The sequence below is a fragment of the Zosterops lateralis genome (genome assembly GCF_965231275.1).
Source record: "Zosterops lateralis genome assembly, chromosome: 10".
NCBI classification, from domain to species: Eukaryota; Metazoa; Chordata; class Aves; order Passeriformes; family Zosteropidae; genus Zosterops; species Zosterops lateralis.
Genome location: NC_139770.1, coordinates 12,564,836 through 12,583,805, shown reverse-complemented (window position 1 = coordinate 12,583,805; position 18,970 = coordinate 12,564,836). Strand labels below are relative to the sequence as shown.

Genomic DNA, 18,970 nt, shown 5'->3' with positions numbered 1-18,970 from the left:
GGCCCGTCCATCCCCGCCCTGCCGTGGGGCGGGCCGGGCCGCCATGGCGGCGCTGCGGGGCCCGGCGCGCCGGGGCTGGGCCCGCTGCCCTCAGCCCGCCGCCCTCGCCGCCGCCGCGGCCCTGGCCGTCTGCGCCTTCTACTACCTGGGCGGCGGCGGCGAGACCTTCTCCAGCGCCACCCGCCGCCTCCGCGCCACGCCGCCCGCCCCGGACGGGCCGGGCCCCCGCGGGCTGCACCTCCTGTGGATGTTCACCAAGGCGGAGCGCAACCCCGCGCTGCGGGACAAGGCGCAGGCCGCGCTGCGCTCGCTGCTGCGGCACGGCCGCCTGCGCGCCGCCGAGGTGCTGCACCTCCACCTCGTCACCGAGGGCGCCAGCCGCGACATCGGCCTCGGGCTGCTGCGGGACCTGCTGCGCGGAGCCGCCTTCCGCCACCAGGTGCGCGGGGGGCCGGGGGCGGGCCGGGGGCTCTGCCCTGCCGGGGTGTCCTGTGCCATCTCCCCGCGGGACTCCGGGAGCTGCGGCCCGGCGGGGAGGAGCTCCCGCAGCTCACTGCCCGTCTGCCGCCTCCCAGCAGAGCCGTTCGCTCCCACTGCTCCCCAGTCTCGGGAGTCTTGGAGGGGCTTATCCCCATCGCTGCTCCCTGCCTGGAGATCCTGGTGCAGTCAGTGACTGATTCCCAGCTGGGTAAGGGCGGCAGCGTGGCCTGGGAACACCTCTGGCACAGCACCTGTGCTGGAGAGCAGCTGTTGCTCTAAGTAGTGCTGCTCTCCTGCAGCCCCTGTTAGTCCCGCGTCAGCGTCTCGACATAAGGACCACGTGTGCTCGTATCTCGATGGTTTCCCGATCAGGAGAGAAGGTTGGCCCGCTGCTAGTGGCTCTCGAAAGCAGGAATGGACAGCCTGCAGGGGCTGGAGTGCATCCGCATGCGAATGGTCCTTCTGCCAGGGAAGTGGTTCTGCCTCCCCAATCCACAGCCAGTGTAGTTTATGCAAAGTCAGGCTTTCCTTTGCATTAAACAGGTGTCTGAAAACTGGAGGGATGTTGAGTTCAGAGATTCCAGGTAACCTGACTCTCCTGTCCTGAGGTGCTGCTGCAGAGCATTGCTTGAAAGCATCCTCTAGTACAGCTGTAACTTTTATTGCTTATAAGTGATGTATTTCATATTAGCTGAACTCTGCCAAGCTGTAACTAGAAGTGTTAACATTTTTCATAGAGACACTTTCCTGGTAAATAATTCTACCACTCATTTTCTTTAAACAAGTCTTTTCTTAGTGCTGGTCCTCAGTCAGGTCATGTACCCTTGATGGGAGACCCACCACACAGAGCTCCCTTGGGAGGATTCCTGCACTCCACAGCAGGATGCATGGACTGCCCCATGATGGTGCAGTGATGTGGTGCAACAGCCCAACCCAGATTTGTGGTTTTATGTCCCCTGGAGTGGGAGGACCCCCAGGCCACCATGGTGTGGCCATCCCTTGCAGTCACCCCTTTGTGTGGGTGGCTGCCTTACTGCCATTTGCCTCTCTGGGAAACACACTTCTCAGCAGGGAGCCTTGCCAGCCTCATTTCTCCAGAGCAACATGGTCTGGGAGTTGGAGGCTTGAAATTAATTGTCTATTGTGGATGGGCCCCTGTTTGTAGGTGCCTGTGGAGTCCCAGTGAAACCTGTCTCATGGCTTGGTGAGTGTGTCTGGCACCAGAACTGGTCTCCTGGGTGTAAGCAGGCAGCATGATCTGGAGGCCTCAGGTGGGACCTCACTGAGATCTGCTCAGGGGGACAGCTGCTTCTCTCTTTCCTGACAGAGCCTGATGTACCCTGGTTTCACTGGCTAGCCTATGGTTGCCAGTATGTTTTGGACCAGTCCATTTCTCTGCTTTTAGGTACAGAGCAGAAACTGTTCTGCTTCTCAAGTGTGCAGCCTTGTCCTAATCCTGTGCCAGTTTCTGGTACGCCAGCAGGTGACAGCATCTCTTTATTCTTGTTGTAGCCTACTCCCTTCCTCTTACCAGCAGGAAACTTATGCCTAACTTGGAGTTCTGGTGCTCCTGCTAAAATGTTAAGGATGATTGATCCTGATGCTCAGGTCGCTCCAGCAGTAACCCATCTCTACCCTGAGACCTCTCATTTCCTGCTCCTCTTGGTGTGTGCAGAACACTCTCCTGGTTCTTATGCTGTTTCCCCAGCACAGGCCCAGATATAAGGCTTGATAAAGTGCTCAGGGGGCAGCTGGAGCCACTGAGGCAGGACTGATAAAACCGCCTGAATTTTACCTTTTCTTCATGAGGAAATGATTCAGGCCCCGTTTTTGGAGCTGCCTTTGCCCTCCCATCCTAGAAAATGTGGGCTCAGTTGGCTCCTCTGTTCAAGTGAAGCCCAGGGCGAGACATGGATCGTAACCTTTGGGGAAGGTTGTGGGCAGCTTTTCTCTCACCCTAGGCAGATTCGGTAACTTTCCAAGTCTCCTGGAGACCGAAGCGACCGGCTGCAGCCCGGGGACTGTGCAGAGAGTGAGGGCAGAGGGGCCGTGGGGCGCGGGCACTGGGTGTGTGGGGGCAGCTTAGGCACTGGACGCTCCCGGCAGGGCAGGGCTGTCCGGGCGCGGGCAGTGGCCCCCACTGGCCGTGCAGATGTGTCCCAGATGTGTCCCAGATGTGCAGCCGGGCGCAGGCGGCAGGGGGCGCTCATGCTCCGCCCGTGCGGCGGGAGGCGGAGGGCGGACCCAGCCCGGGGCCGTCCCGCCCGTGCGGGGCCTCGGGGGGCTCCCACCGGGGCTTGTGACAGCAGTCAGAGAGCACGGCCCGCACACGGATGGCAGGGGAGCTCTGTAGCCTCTCCCGACCCCCGGCCAGCGGGAGGAGCCCGGCAGCGAGCCTGGGCCGGCCTCGGCTGACACTGCTTACACAGAGCACCGGCTCGCCCCGTCTCCTGCCACTCCGGGCTCTTGTGCAATTCCTATCTATTATTGATTCCATTTCCCTGCCGTAATAACACGAACCACACGTTCAGCTCTTTGCTCATCCTGGTTTCCTGTTCAGATGAGCTTCAGAAAGGATGCTGCTGGCGTGGATGGAACTGGGCTGCCTTCACCCCATACTTATGGAGACCTGTGAGGATGATCAACATGGGAAGGAGGGAAAGTTAAAGGGAAAAGAAATGCAGGTTATTTTTTCCTAGTGAATCAGTAGAAAGGGTCTTTTATCAATGCGGGACGTGTGTTTATAAAACTCTGCTTGGACAGGAAACACTTAGAACTTTACTTAATGTCCTCAGCAAACGTGGTCGGATTTAGCTACAGGGATTTACTGAGAGCTGTTACACAAATAAATAATGAAGTACAAAATTAGCAGCAGATCAACAAGCTGTGCTAAATCAGCAATGAGAAGGGAAGAAGCCTTCACAGTCCCAGAGAGGCTGCCTGGCCTGTGGCTGCAGGAGCAAAATTCAGCTGCTCAGGAGTTTTCTTTGCAGAAGTACAAAAGGGTGGGCTAAAGACATGTTTTCCTGTTTTCTCTGGCAGGAATGGAAAGGCAGATGAGGCTGTGTCTGGAGTTTCAGGAGTATTTCTCCTGTAACTTTTGTCCACTGGTGCTTGGCAGTGTGCTCACTTCAGAGGTGACTGGAATTGGTTTGACATTTTTCCCACTTTCCTACGTACTGTACACACCTCTGGCTGCCTTTGCTGGATGCAGAAGGGTGGTCTTCTATGCTTCTCCAGTCTAGCTAGACCCCAAAACTGCCCCTCTCAAGCTGGGCTGGGAACAGAGCATAGCACAGCCCTGTGCTGGTAGTGCTCAGTTTCACAAACAGACTGTCAGTTCCTTTGCACCTGGAGAATAGTGGTGGTTTGCTTATTTGGTCATCTGGGGTGGCTGCTGTCCTGCTCAGCGTGGTTGCTGACACTGCAATGGCCATGCAACCGATCCTGCAGCTCGGCAGGGCTGGGGTGTGGTGCTGCCTAATGGTAACAGTGTTTCCTCTCCTGCAGTGTCCTGGGGACTGTGCTGTGCTATGCAAAGCCAGGTGTGGCTGCTGATGAGCTCTCCCAGTGCACTTTCCTGGTACGCGTTGTTCTGTGTTTTTCCTGCTGTTCTGCTGCAGGCCTTGGCTTCGAGCCCAGCAGGCAGGACAGCGGCAGCGGGGCCGCCCCGCCGAGGGATGTGCTGGCCACGGAGCCTGTGCCAGGGCTCCTGCAGCACCTGGCTGACAGCAAGGGCCAGGGGCCAAGCGTGGGTTTAGGGTGCCCTCCCCAGGACGGGGCCACAGGGCCTCAGCTGTGCCTGTCCTCCAGCAGCGCCCTGCCGTGGGCTCAGCCATCCTGCCAGTGCCAGGACAGGCCCATCACCTCGCTGTGTTCAGCCTGTGGTGGATGCCGTGAGCACAACCCTACATCAGGTGAGCTCCACTCTGCTGTGAGAGCACCTTGGTCTGAGCAATGTGCTCTGCAAAAAGCTGTGGGAGGAAGAAGCTCCAGACTGCTCACTGCCTCGATCTCTGCACCAGCCTTGCTGAGCATCATTGCAGCCCCTTGTGCACCCCGCAGAGAGGATGGTCATTGCACCAGCACAGGCTCCAGAGCCACCTTCTCCTTTGAAGCATTTGGCTTGGATTAGGTTTTCTTCTAATTAAAAAAAAAAAAATTAAAAAATCAAGTGCTCTATCTTGCATTTTTAAGTATATAATGCAGGGCCCCTTGTTCTTAAGCAGATGAAGTTTTAGTAGGGAAAAAACTGAAACTGTAGAACCATTGAAATAGTTTCGTTTGAAAGGGACGTACAAAGATTATGGTTTATGTTCCCTGCTGAAGGTAAGCCCAGCTTGTGGAAGTGTCTTGATATCCCTCAAACAAGGGTGATAGGTTCCCCTGTCCAGAATTCAAGTACTGCTGCAATGTCATGTCCTCACTGGACTTTAGTTCCAGCAGGGCTTTTCCTGCTTTTCCTGACCTGAAGAAGGCGGCACGACCTCAAGTCTCCACACTCAAGTTCCTGCACTCCCCCTTATCTGCACCAGGGTCATGTCTCTCATCTCTCTTAATTATCCTGAAAATCCCTCTCATTATCTTGTGTGATTCAGTGACCTATATCCTTCTGTGGGTATAACGAGCTGCATGAAAGTTCCTGTTCATTGGACTTTGACCAAAATAAATTATAAGCTTGTAAAATTTCAGTAGCTGGCAGGGTGCATTTGGGGTTGCTACTGTTTCTGGGACGTAGCCACAGCTGGCACAGGCATGCTGGGGCCCGTGCTGGTGCATGGACTCCCACAGGGCTGAGGGATGCAGAGTGGTGCTGGCTGAGCACCAGCACAGGCAGGCTGAGATACATCTACAGAAGTTGCTGGACTCTGCTGTAGCTCCTCATATTTGGATTTTCATCAGCGTGCTGTGGCCTGTCCTCCCTTTCCCCCTGCAGCCCTGCTGGGACGTGCTGCAGAGCTTGCCTCCATGCTGGGCTGAGGAGCAGGAAATCCAGGCTGCGTCCCTGACCCTGTCACAGCCTGCCTCTCCAGCAGGGAGCAGGCCTTGGTCCTCGGGGTAAGTGATGTGGTCTGGCTTGGCTCTAAACAGCAGCATACCAGAGCCTGGAGCAAACTGTTGCCTCTTCTGATGGACTCCATATGGGAGACCAGATATGTGCTTGCATCAGGCAGTGAGAACAGAATAGAGAAGTAGCTCAAAACATGGAACACACTTGGTTGTGTGAGGGGATTCAAGTCTCTGCCCACCTTACAGTTACAAAATGGCTGTAAAAGCCCTTCTCCTTTCCCTGCACTTGACCAGTTCTTGCATCAAGAGGATGTGCAGGGGCTGGGGCAGCCAAGCCCCTTTGTGCAGCTGCAGTGCCACCAGCACTGTTCATGCTTTACCAGCCTCTCCCCCTATCCCGTGCTGGTGAGGGCTGAGCAAAGGCTGCTGGAGCAGGGCCTGTCCCCAGAAGCAGCGGTTGAGTGGTGTCTCTGGTGTCTCTGCCAGGTAATAGTCCATGATGTGAATGAGCTGACAGAAAAGCTGTTTCCCATCGTTGAGGCCATGCAGAAACACTTCAGCGCTGGATCGGGGACCTACTACAGCGACTCCATCTTCTTCCTGTCGGTTGCAATGCATCGCATCATGCCCCAAGGTAGGTCTCTGCTGTGCTGCCTCCAGCCTCTCTCTTCTGCACAGAGATGTTATCTGGTGCTATTTGAAATACAAAGTTAATAAACTTTTGAGATGGACTCCTAGGATTCTGCTCCTTCCTGCAGAGTGATGGACTCACTGGTCTAAGACCACATCCAGATCTCTATTGGCATGAGTGACAGAAAGTTCTCCTTGTCACATGGCAGCTGGTGCTCCCTTTATGCCCTGAGATGATAGGAGAGGTGAGATAGGAGCAAGCAGGCCTGTTCTGTGTGTGTTTGCAACCCCTTTCTCCTTGGGGTGCCGGCAGAAAGAGGTGCTGTGTGTCTGTGGTGTAGCTGTGCACTCTTGAGCATCAGCAGAGGGTAGTTGTTGAGTCTTTCCTCTTGGCTTTAGGGAGCTTTTGGAAAGTTTTGCTGATTAGCAGCCACTGATCACTTAAGTTTCCTTATTGTGCCTCTGCTGTTATCAAGTGCAGAAACAAGAACTCTGCAGAGAAACAAGGCAGCTGGCAGAAGGGGCTTGGCTCATCTGATGCCGTTTTCCTCCCCTGGCTGTGTGCAGTTGCCTCTTCTGGAACTAGTGTGGTGTCTAGTCTTTGGTTGCACAAGTAGGGCTTTGTGTCCTTGGGCTCCAGACCCCTTCGCTGGAGCTCTTGCAGCCCTACTTGTCCATTCCCAGTGCTAGTCCCTGGGCTCTCCCTGTCAGCTGCCTCTCTGGCCTGACACACCAGTGATGGCAGCATCCCTTCCTGTGCTGGTCACATGTCCTCCCTGGGCATGGCAGGCTGAGGGTGGCAGTGGTGCAAGGAGCCCCGGGACCCTGCCTGGCCATGCCCCTGGCCCAGGAGGAGGTAACCAGCCTCTCAAAGCTCTTTGTGGATGTCATGCCATGGTGGCCTGCTCCCGCATGTGTGCATGTTCCCAGGGCTAGCACTGCTGGCACTGGCAGCTTCCTTGGCATCTGGAGTGTCTGCCCAGCTCTAATACTCCCTGCAGACTTCCTACCATGGGTGTCAGGTGCACTCTTGCTGAGATGTGAGCAGATATACCTCCCCTGTGCCCCTGCTGAGTCCTGTCCCAGTTTGTCTCCTCAGGAGCTCCTACCTCTCCTCACTTTGTGAGGCTTCCTCTCTCCTTTGTGGACTTGCCGTTGTCCTCCTGGCCTGACCTTCCTGCACTAGCTCATTAAACAGTGGGGCAGTGGTGGCCCTGAAGGTCCCATCCAAGCTCACTGATCATTACTGTATGGGCTCCAGCAAATGTGCTCTACTTGGCTCTCCCTCAGACTTGGGTAATTTTGTGTGTGTCTGGTGCTGTCTGCACTGTGAACAGTTTGAAGCACACTGCATACAAATGATGGTATTAATGCTGGCTAATTCACTCCTGATTCCGTGCTCTGTCTTTACTGTGTGCTGAAGATATCCCTGTTGTGCTGCCTGCCAGCAAGAAGCTGCTCAGTCTGAAATGCCTTTTCTCAGTTCATCAACCCATGAGGTGTCTCATCTCTTGGAAAGCTTGTTTGCTCTCCCTCAGCCTGACAGGTCTTTCAGTGGTCTGTTGGGGCACAGGATGTTTAAAGAGGCATTTTTACAGTTTAACGAGTTTAGTTTTTGTTTCAGAAGCTGCTAGTAAAGCTGATTTATATTTCCCTTGCAGGGGAGGTCAGGTTTACTGTGTTGTGTGCCTGGTGATTTATGGGGCTGGCGGGGCTCACTGGCCCCTCCCTGTGTCAGCACTGAACGAGAGGCATCAGGAAAGGCTGCAGCTCTGCTGCCCACTGACAGCCTTGAAGGTGATTTGGGAATGGCACTGGGCTCTTGCTGCCCTCCTGACTCAGACAAGCCAGTATCTACTGGTCTGAAGGAGCCACTTTGCTAAGTTGGAGGAGAAAGGACCAAACCTTCTTCTTCAGGCAGTATTACCATTTCTTCTGGTGCATTTCTTTGCCATTTCTTCTGCATTGAATGCTGTGTTCTGCCCTGAGTGCTGTGTCTTTTTGTGCACCTCTCCAAGCACATCTGGCCTCCCTAGCATTAGCACCACTTTTTTGTGGAATCCAGATTTGATTGGAAGCTTGAGCATCCTCTAGCAGAAATGAAGGCCCTGATCTGAATATTAAACTCTCAGGTGTGTTGCTTTGCATTTATCAGTCTACGGGGGTTTTTTTTCAGTAGCAAATGAGCTTTGTATTAAAATTGCCTGACTTTAGTTTACCAAATATATCATTATTTGAAGAGAGGCATTTTCGCATATCCTGATTTAGTGATTTGTTTGGAACTTATAGATCGTGATGGAACATTGACTTTGCAGACCAGTGGCACTGAACACTGAACACGAGGTTTGTTGGGGGTTTTTTAGGGACTTCTGTGGGACATATGCTGGCTGCATGCACATTGCACTGAGGGTAAATGGGATTTGCCACTCAGCTGCTCTGTCATTTACTGTTACTTGGGATCTTTGCCCAAAAAACTTCAGATCTAAAACCTGCAGCTGCCAAGTTATATTATAACAGCTTCTTAGCTGGTGTAAATCATGGAACACTCTTGCCTTAAATGTCTTACATCAGTGGAGTTAATCTGATTTAAACCAGCTGGGGAGTTGGTATGCAGCACGCAGAAGTGCAGACTGCATAACTCTTGTCTGTGCTCAAGGCTCATAAATCCCATTTTAATGTGGTGTGGCCAGGCCCAGGGAGCTGGAGCAGTGCTTGATCCATCAGAATGGTTCTGCAAGGGGGAAGTGATGGGAAAGTTACACAAAGAGGACAAACAAGTTCAGGCTTAGCAGGAGCTGCCAGGATGAGGACAATGCCAGCATGAAATGGTCTTGAGATTTGCAGAGCAGTGCAAAGAGGAGGAGGGAGAACAAGGACTCAGACCTTTTCACTTTCCTTTTCAGTATGCCATTCCAGAGGGGACCTCTTCCTTCCTGACTGGCTTTGATCCCTCTATCACTTGTCATTTTAGTTGTGTAACTTCAGGGGGCCCAGCAAGCTTTTTATCACCCTTTTATGGGTAAATGAAGAAGTAGTGTCTGAGCAGGTCTGTCTGGCAGGCAAGGTCTGGGGACAGACTCCTGGTGCCACTAGTGAGGGGCAGAGGAGCTGAGGTGACAGAAGGGCAGCCTGGGAAAGCTGGGAGCTCTTGGTGCCCATTCTTGACCCAAGTCAGGTAGTTTTCAGGAAAAATTAATTCAACAAGTAGTCTTCCTCAGGACCACCAGGAGCTGGTGGGCCAAGGGAGAGTCAGCAGCATCCAGCAGCTTGGGTAGAGCTTTGAAAACTGCCATTTGGTGTTCAGCTCCATTGGTGTTGCTGATGATGCTGCAGCAGGATGGCCCTTTGGGAGAATAAGGAGCAGAGGGAAAATGAGACGTGACACAGAAGCAGCTTTGTGGCTTATCTCTGCCAACCTAGACAGAGGAGTGGAGTCCATTAGCTCAGAGGAGACTCTGAAACCTGGCTGACAGTACTGTGCTTCACATGGAGTGAGGTTATTTAGCAGAACTTGACTGAAGATGCTATTTGACAAATTGGAGGTAGCAGACTGTCCTGGCTGGTACAAACAGCTGGTTAGTAGCACACAATCAAGCCTGAAGCATCTGGGACATGGGCACTTTCCTCCCAGCTCTCCCAACAGCTGCATCTCTTCATGGGGAGTAGCAGCATCTCTGGTCGTGGTGATCTCCTCCCCCCAGCAGCATGTGGGGGAGTTCTCAGGGTTTCTCTCTCACTGTCCAGCCCAGCCTGAAGGCAGAAGCTGTGATGAAGGGTGGAAGATGAGCACAGGCTGCAAAGGGCCCCTGGGCTCTGCTGGGTGTGAGGTTAGCCCTCATGCAGCATGCTGCATCTTTCAGGTGCTAAAGATGCACCTGAGTACTTGCTTCCTGAAAACTCAGGAGCTTGTTCTGCAGGTGCATTTGGTAAGGCTGTTCATAGGAGGCTTGCAGGGGAACTAAGAGGCAGTGGGAGAAGTGGGCAAGTTTCTAAATAGAAACTTGCAAGAATAGGCAAGTGTGACTAAATAAAGATGCGGAGCTATGAGTAAGGAGAACAGAGTGGAACTGATCAATATGTATTGCCAAAATTTATGGCATATCAACATGGTCTGTTGGTAAAACACTAAAGAAGTTTAGAGAGGGCAATGGATTCTGTGTGGGACAAGTCTGGCTGACTGAGACCCTCCAGTCTGGGAGGGGGCTGGCTGAGGGTGTTATGGTATGGTCCATGAAGCCATGAGCCATACACGGCAGAAGTTTTTACAGGAACTGGAGGACATCAAAGTTGGTCAGAAGGGTGTTCAAAACAGAGTGTGGTGATCTGTAGAGCTCCTTTCTGCAGGATGTTGTAGGTGCTGGGCTGCCTCATGGATGAGGGACTCAGGGCCAGCTGCCATGGAATGGACAGCAGGCCCTGTGTGTCCTGGAGCTGCCAGCTGTGCAGCAGTGTGTTGGGTGGGTGGTGGGCAGAAGCAGAGGTGGCTGCTGTGGGTGAATAAGCAGTGCTGTGTCTGAGGAAGTGACTGCCAGCGGGGAGCTGTGCCTTTGGCTTCATGGTGGGTGTCCAGACAGTACCTGTGACACATCAGGATTGTTGGGAAGTCCAGAGGTTTCCCTGGCTTCAGACTCTGAGCAGGGCAATTTCTCCAGCTCATTATCAACAGCTGTGCTGATTGTTAAGCGTAGTCCAGATTATAATGTTGTTTGTCCAAGCAGCCTGATAATGACCAAGCCCCAGTCACTTGGGGTTTGGTGCAGCTTGCAGCAGGATCCAGCTGCTGGCTCCTGCTTGGTCTCCCACGAACCTGATATCAGCCTTTGTCTGCTCTGGGAGTACCAGCCCAGAGTCGGAGGCCTCTGTGAACATCAGCTTATGCCTTTCCCACCAAGCAGAGCTGGAGGAAAGGCAAAGGCCAGCCAGGAGATGTGTTGGAGCAGGCACTGAGCTGTGCTGTGCTTTCTCAGGGCACTTTGCCTGTGCTGAGGCTGAGCACCTGGAGCACTGCTGCCACTGGCTGTGAAGGTGGAGAGCCTGGGAACTGGGGAAAGGGGTTAAGCACACTAGTTGGTGTACTAGAATAATGCCTTGACTAGTAACTGTCTTCTGCTAGTGTCCTGCTGGAAAAGCCCACAGGCAACATCCTGAAGACCTTGTTGATTGCTTTTGTAGAGATGTGTTCATGAGGATTCAACGTTGCATCTGCACTGTTTGAATCCGCAGCACAGGATTGCCCAGGTTGGACTGTGTTTGCCTGTGGGGTGCCAAGGGCCCGTGTGTGATGTGTCCCCTCAACAGCACCATGAGCAGAGTTGCACTGCACACATCCTGTGTCACACAGGGCATCAGGGGTCTCTGGGATGGAGCAGAGGGAGATGGGGAGGCATCACTCCCCCTTCTTCTTCCTCCTGTCAGCTGCAGAGCAATTCCTGGTGCACAGGGCAGCTGCCCACAGAACTCAGCAAATCACTGTAATTGTAATAAGTGAGCATTTTCAAAGTGCGTCAGTCCTGATCCTTTCCTGCTGGCTGAGCATTGCCATCATTGCTGAGCTCCACCACATCAGGGAATGCAGAGATGCAGCTGTTGGGAGAGCTGGGAGGAAAGTGCCCATGTCCCAGATGCTTCAGGCTTGATTGTGTGCTACCAACAGGGAGATGTTGGGAAAAGGCACAGAAAACTGGGGTCTGTGGTGGAGTCATGGGAGTTGGCCCCAGAGCCTTGTGCTCCCAAACCACAGTTCCCAAGGGATGCTGCAGTAGCTGAAGGGTTTACTTTCTGGAAAAAATGTTTCCATCTTTAAAGGGATGGAGGGAGTGTTAATAGTTTCTGATGTGCTCTCTCATAACCTCCCTCCCTGCTTCATGCCTCAAGCACGTGAAAAACAGCCAGACTCCCTTCCCAGCCTGTCTCTGAGCTGCCTGCACTTATGTCAGATCCTGTGATGGGAAGACTCTGGAGCGATCATTTTGCGAGCAATAGGGATAGCTGTGCCAGCCATTGTTCCTTGCTGGGGTGAGCCTCTTGTGCTGAGAGTTGTTTTCATGATGCTTTTCAGGAGCAGGCAACAGCAGACCTCTGAAGAAGCCCACTCCAGGTAAACGCCTGAGGCTGTGGCCTTGTAGAGGGTTCACATCTGCTGAGATGAGCTGATAACCCCATCTGGCTGCCTGTGGGATGTGCCTTTCCTGGCAGGAGAATGCCTTAGCCCCAGCCCTGGTGTGGAGGAGGTGACAGGAAGAGCTGTTGTGATGAGGGAGATGTGGCTGCTGCTCAGCAAGTGCCTGGAAGGCTCCTGGGTGCTGCATCACAGCACAGACCCCTTCCCTGTGGCACTGCTGCCTCTGGGGCCAACGTGGCCCACAGCCCCTGGGGGTAGTGTCACTTCTCATCATTTCCACTGCCTGCCCCTTGCTGCAATGCCACCATTGATTATTTTTGGATGTCCTAGATCTGTCAGGCCGGGGCTGGCTGCTCCCCCCGCTCCCACGGAGCAGCAGGGTCTCATCACCCAGTGCTGTGGTGGGTGCTGCCCTTCTCCCTCCCCAGCCAGACCAGCTGCCCCATCCCCAAAGGCTGGAAGCTGCTGGGAGTCACCCAGTGTTGATGCCAGGGCTGCTCTCCCCCACAGCCTCTCCCTGCTCTGCCATAGCTCATTAGAGCTTAGCAGGAAGAAACAAGGACAAAATCTGCCTGCAGCCCTTTCCCCCAGTGTGTGCAGTTAACTGGGATGTGAGCCCAGAAAATTTATTTTCCTGTATCTCTTTTTGGTTTCCCTTTCCATCTCACCTGCTCATTACTTCACAGCTTTTCTTCCACTCTTTTGTAATTTATAGCAACCTGGAATCAAACCTTATTTTGTCTGATTAAAAGGTATCCTGCTGCTCTTCCTCCAGCTCCAAAAAGTGTTTTCACACTCCTCCCCCAGAAGCAGCATATATTAAATACAAGGCAGACAGCATTCCAACTCCATTCTGAAACCTATTGCGTGCTTAGCAATGTTGCTGCCTTGGAGTCCAGTTAAGAGCCAAGGTGTTAAGTACTGCTAAATATTAGTCACTCAGACCTTGACGGATTACGAGGGGACACTTGGATGCACAGGAAAAATTAATTTCCTGGAACAAAACACATCCATCTCCTGATGAGTCTTCCCCTTCCCTCAGGAGATGGCTGCAGGGTGTGGAGCAAGGCGATCAAAGTGATGCTGCTGTCAATACCTGGGAATGTTCTGCTGCTCCAGACCCCTGAGCTCACCCAGGTGCCTGCCCTGCGTGGGTGGTAGCAATGATTTGTCATCTGTCTCTGGCAGACAGCCTAATTTTTTAATTAGCCGATAGGCTGATTAGCTGCTGTGCTGCAGCCACTGCTCTGCTCTGCTGGGTGCCTAATCAGTGCTGCAGAAACCTGGTTAGCAGCCGGGCCACTGGGGCACATCGCCAGCACTTCCCTGGAGCTCTGTGTGCAGAAGGGGAGGCTGTTTGATGGGAAGGCAGCTGCTGAGCTGTCCCACGGAGCACAGGGGACCCTTGGCTGCATGGCAGATGTGAGGACCTGTGTTGAAGCACACAGCTGGAAGGTAAGCTGCCCTGCACCTTGGCAAGCTCTGCTGGTGCAGGGCTTTGTAGCATCATCTTCTTCTTGGGAGGGTGGGCTCTGAAGCAGCACCATGTCCTGGGAAGGGAGACTGCAGCCCCCCCAGTTGCCAGCACAGTGGCAGCAAGCTCTGAGGAGCATGTCATGCCTGCACACGTGCACGTGTGCCCCTGCCTTGGCTGCTTCCTCTGGGCGAGGCTCTCCGGTGCTGCCAAGGTCAGCTGGGCAGGCAGCAGTGATTAATCTTGGGCGCAGAGGGGAGGCTGTGTGTGGAGAAAACAAGGCCTGGCCAGGGGAGCACACAGCCGGAGAGGAAGCTGCTCACAACCCTGCTGACAGCAGCAGGGAGAGCTGCCAGGGGCAGCTGCCAGTGCAGGGGGTGAGCCAAACCCAGGGAGCCTCTAATGAAGGGCAGGATGGAGAACCCAGCGTGTTTGTGTAAATAAACTGTGTGCCTCCACACTCGGCTTGTTGAGGTGATGGCATCCCTGTCTGGCACTGCAGGTGCTCCCTGCTGCAGCTGAGGCTTTAAGGGACAGCTGGTTACTGCTGCTGGGTAGTGCCCTCTGGGTTGCACAGGGACCTCTGGAGCCTGTCACCCACTCTGCATCCATTCTTGGCCATGGTGCTGGCTGTGGGAGTGGAGTTTTTCTTGGCCACACATCTCTCTGAGCCAGTGAGGGCGGAGGATCCTGGTTTCACAGCCAGCACAGGCAGCTTTGTGGATCTGATTGTTGCTCCTGCAGGCACACTGCCCGCTGGAGCCGGAGGCTGCTGCCCTGCTCCAGAAGGTTTATTGCCCAAGGCAGCCATCTAAAAGTCACTGCTGGTCCTTCACAGCTCTTTTTTCCCTTGGGATCTTGTCCTGTCGTGATGGGGACAGCTAAAAAACCTGACTGAAAAAAGCATTGCTCAGAGCAATTCACAGAGGTGGAGGGGCAGCTGTCCAGGTGTGTCCAGCATTTGTAGACCAGCAGACCTGAGATCCCCAGCCTTTCTGACTCTAATTCAGAGAGCTTTGGTTGCTTGGCTCTCTTCCTTGTGATGGTCTAAGTCAAGTGGCAAAATGAACAGCCATCTCCTGGCCCTTTGCCACAGCCTGCTGCAGCCCCACAACACCCAGAGCTGCAGCCAGCAGGGGACACTCCTGTCACTTGGCTGCACTGTGTCACCCATGCTGGCTGCAGCTGTGGCTGGCCCTGCAGAAGGTTCTCTGAGTTGCTCTGCTTCCAGCAGTTCCTTGTCCCAGCCCTCCCCAGGCCATCACTCAGCCAGCACCCCACGCTACCTCCTGAAGGATGGAGTGGGGTCTTGCCTCCCTGTGTTGCAGGACTGGCAGGTGCTGGCTCTGTGGGAGAAGGCAAAGTGGTGTGCCTGGGTCACACACTTTTCACAGACTTGCTGCTGGGTCAGCAATCCCAGCAATGCCTTTGTTGATCTCACCTCTTAAAGCACTTCTGGCCCCAAAAGTCACTGCCGTGATGCAGAGGTGGTGTATGGAGGTCAAGGTGCTCCCACCTGATATGTGCCAAGTTAACAGTTGGACTTAATGATCTTAAAGGTCTTTTCCCATCTAAATAATTCCATGATTCTATGTTAGAGGAGTCTCTCCTCACTGCCATGATGCATCAGAATGCTTAAGTCCTTAAAAACAGGTTTGTTGAGACAGATGGAGGTGCCAGTGTAGAGGATGGCAGGAGCAGAGCCAAATTACCAGCAGCTTTGGTGACAGGTGTTTACCTCAGGAGTGTGTGTGAGATTTGGACATAGTGCAGCTGATGGGGTGGTGTCCTGTTATCCCACTGATGCTTGCAGCATCTCCTCTGCCAGGCCAGCTGCAGGCAGGATTGTTTACTCTGAGGGAGCTGAGCTTGTGCTGACATGAGCCTGTAAGTGGACTGGAGAGTTTTAGCACTTCCAACATTTTGATTCTTGCTTCTACTCTACATCTATTCAACCACTGCTCAATTGTCAATGATTTAGACTGCAATGATTGCTGGACAGCTTCTGCCCTTTGTGCTGTGATTGCAGCTCTCCATTTCACTATTAAGTTCCTGGACAGAACTCTTCCCCTTTCCACTGCCAGTGATGGCATGCTGTTTCCCCAGATCTGGTGTGGTGTGTATGGAAGTGGAGGGTTTGGAGCCAAGGCCAGCACTTAGACCCCAGCCCTGCTCCTGTTGTCTGGGCTCAGCTTTGCCAGAGAAAGTTGTTGGGATGATCTTAAATTACTTTGGCTGCAGAACAGCCTATGCTGCTCTCAGCAGGCTCCTGCCTTTGCATCTCCTCTTCACCTGACCCTTCATCCATTGTCCTGTATTTATAAACCCACTATTTACATTTCTTAGAGTGCATCCTCTTATCTCAGGTTAGGGGACAGTAGTCCTGTTCTGTGGGCAGGTTCTAGGCTGCCCATCCATAGGCTGCTCTGAACAATGGGAGCAGGTGCTAAAGGGCTGGAGGGGTAATAACTGCTGCTGGTTGCTCACTGCATGACATCCCCAGAGCTCTGTCTGGGTCCACCAAAGCTCACCTCCTTCCTGTGCCCCTGCTGCCATTCAAAATCCTGCCTGACATTTCTGGGAAGAGCAATTTCATAGAATCTTACAATGGTTTGGTTTGGAAGGGACCCTAAAGTTCATCTGTGTCCCACCCTCCTGCCCTGGACAGGTGTGTCACCTGGTAGATGAGGTTGCTCATCTAGACCAAATTTGCTCCTAAGTGTCACTCCAGTGGTGGAGTGACCCGGCTCACTGCATGGCTCCCCTATCCCTGCTGTGCCCTGAGGCAGCTTTTGGGGTCCATGCTTCCTGGGAAGGGCTGTTAGACTTGCTGCAGAAGCTTCCCCCTGCCACAGGGGCTCCTGGGTGCCTTTCAGAGCATCCAGACAACCTGCTCCTCAGGGTGCCTGTCTGTGTGCCTGTCTGCTGTGCCCCACTGGGTCCTAGCAGAGAATGTGGGGCAGCAGGGCACAGGGACTTGACCTCTGTCTGCCTCTGCCCCCTCCCTGGAAGAGGCTGTGGGATGAGGCATCTCTGAACCTGACCATTCTCCTCTGGACAGGGCTGGGGGAGGTTTTGAGCCAAGCCTGGAGCACAGTCCTGCTGTAGCTGCTGATACAAGGCTGCAGTAAAAGATTACGAGCTTTAAATGGACCCAACCTGTGCTATAAAGCTGTCAGTGCTAATGGAGACCATCTCTGCGCTGAGTGGTACAGCTACACTTTCCATGCCACGGCTGGAAGAGCTGGAGCTGAACAGAGTGGAGGGTTCTACACAGTATGGCAAAGTTAGAAAACTCACTGCTGAGCAGAGCACAGCCTTTTCCCACATTTCCAGCTGGATCTTTCTGAGCAGCTTGTGCATAAGAGAGCACACGATTCCTCCACCCCCACATGGCAGCCAGGACAAAGCGCTTGGTAGAAGGGTGAGAGAGCATGATACATCATAAATATTAGTGCCTGGCCCCTTGCCAGTCCCAGGCAGAGAAATCATCTCTCAGCCATTAATCTGTGCGTGCAAGCTGCATCTGGCAAAGTGATGCTTAATGTCACCCATGCTCACTTACGTCTCAGCATTGCAGTTTATGCTTGCTTTAACAAAAAAAAATTAAATTTTTTTAAAAATTTAAAGCAGAAAACATACTTGGTGGTTTCTGGGTCTAATTTCTTAGTGCCTATTTCCTGGGGGAAGCACAGGGCACAGCATGAAGCAATGTGCTGGGGTGAGCCAAACATGGGAAGCCTCTAATGAAGGGCAGGATGGAGAACCCGGGTGTTTGTGTAAATAAACTGTGTGTCTCCATCCTGGGCTCCTTGTGACGCTGGCATCCCTGCCTGGCACTGCAGCTGTGCTCAGCTCAGCTCTCTGCTCAGCTGGGGCTTCTGGGGACAGCTGGCTGGGCAGTGTGCTCTGGGTTGCACAGGGACCCTCCAGAGCCTTTCACCCATTGATTGAGGTGCCGGGCCAGGCAGGAGCTTCCTCCAGCTCCTTTCATTCTCCACTGTAATTAATTGCAGTTGGTGTTCATCTGTAATTTTAGAGAACAATCGGATGACGTTCCTCACAGTTGATTTAATTGAAACCTGATGAGGCATCATAAGGCTGCTGTGCACCAGGGTGAGTGGTGCTGGGATGCCCTTGGGAATCCCATCCCCTCTTCCAAGCCTCAGCAGTATCTTGTAAGGCTCAGGCTCCTCACATTTCTCTGGAGCTGAGCTTGTGCTGTAAGTCCAAGGTCTTCTTGTCCTGGAGTTTTGTGACCAGTCTGGGTATTCTCAAGTGTGATGATGTTTAGGATTTGGGAGTTTGTTCCACTATAGTTTGGTCCACTGGGGAGGTTTGGTGCATTTGGGATACACGTCTTGTTCCTCATTGCAGAAATCCACTGCTCTGCTGATTCATACGCTTGATCTGCACTGGGCATTTCTGAGGCAGTTCAGAAGGCTGGGGGAAATTGCTTTCAGGTCAAGACCTGCTTTAGCCTGTGGTGAATTACTGTTCCTGGAGTTTAAATCTTTGCAAACAGAGGATTATGGTGATGGTAAATACTGGGTAGGCCTGGGGATTGCTGTACTGACGGCTGAAGGGAGCATGGCCTTTCACTTTAGGAGATAGAGCGTGATGGATGTTAAAAAAATAAATTGAGATACAGCCCAAGTTGTAGCTTAGATACTATTTCTCCTTGATTTATATTTCTGCTTGGATGCTTCGCAGTGTAAGCAGTATATTTCTTGCTTAACCTCACAGGGCCTTTTTGTTCTTAAATGAGGACAACGTGGTAGGTATGACCAACTGCCAAGAGTCCCAGATTAGTGCAAGATTTGCAAAAAATTCAGAGCTGCTGCATAGCCCAACGTCTGCTTGAAACAAAAAGACCAAGCAGTGAACACTTTTGAAAATGCAAAGCTGCACTCCTGTGCTGGGACCAACAGGGGCTTACTGCTGGTGCCTGGCTGCTCTCAGTGCCTCTGAGTCTCTAGTCCCATGGTGGCTTTGGGGGCTGAAAACAGAGCAATTGCCTCCTGCTCTCAGCAGCCTGGAGTAGCCAGCAGCCTGTCCTGAGCATGGCAGGGTGAGGGGATGAGGAACCATGGTGGTGGAAAAGCTGGAGTGTGGGCATTGCCCAGCAACACCAGCCTGATGGGAAGCCCTGCCCCTAGGCACAGCAAATGCAGGCAGCAGAAGGTGAGGGCAGGCAAGGCTTGTCCTCCTGCCTGCAGGTACTGGGCAAGAGGGAGGATGAAGACTTGGTTTGC

The 18,970-nt window shown here is 53.2% G+C and overlaps 1 protein-coding gene across 1 annotated transcript in view; it reads left to right on the top strand.

Annotated features, from left to right (window-relative positions):
• Nucleotides 1–28: 28 nt before the first annotated feature.
• The window catches only part of XXYLT1 (xyloside xylosyltransferase 1), a 32,491-nt gene continuing 13,549 nt past the window's right edge, over nucleotides 29–18,970 (top strand). Inside the window, exons 1-2 of the mRNA XM_083868303.1 lie at nucleotides 29–439; nucleotides 5,977–6,124. Coding sequence (XP_083724429.1) covers nucleotides 44–439; nucleotides 5,977–6,124 — 544 coding nt within the window. The 5' untranslated portion in view covers nucleotides 29–43. The remainder of the gene's footprint in view (nucleotides 440–5,976; nucleotides 6,125–18,970) is intronic.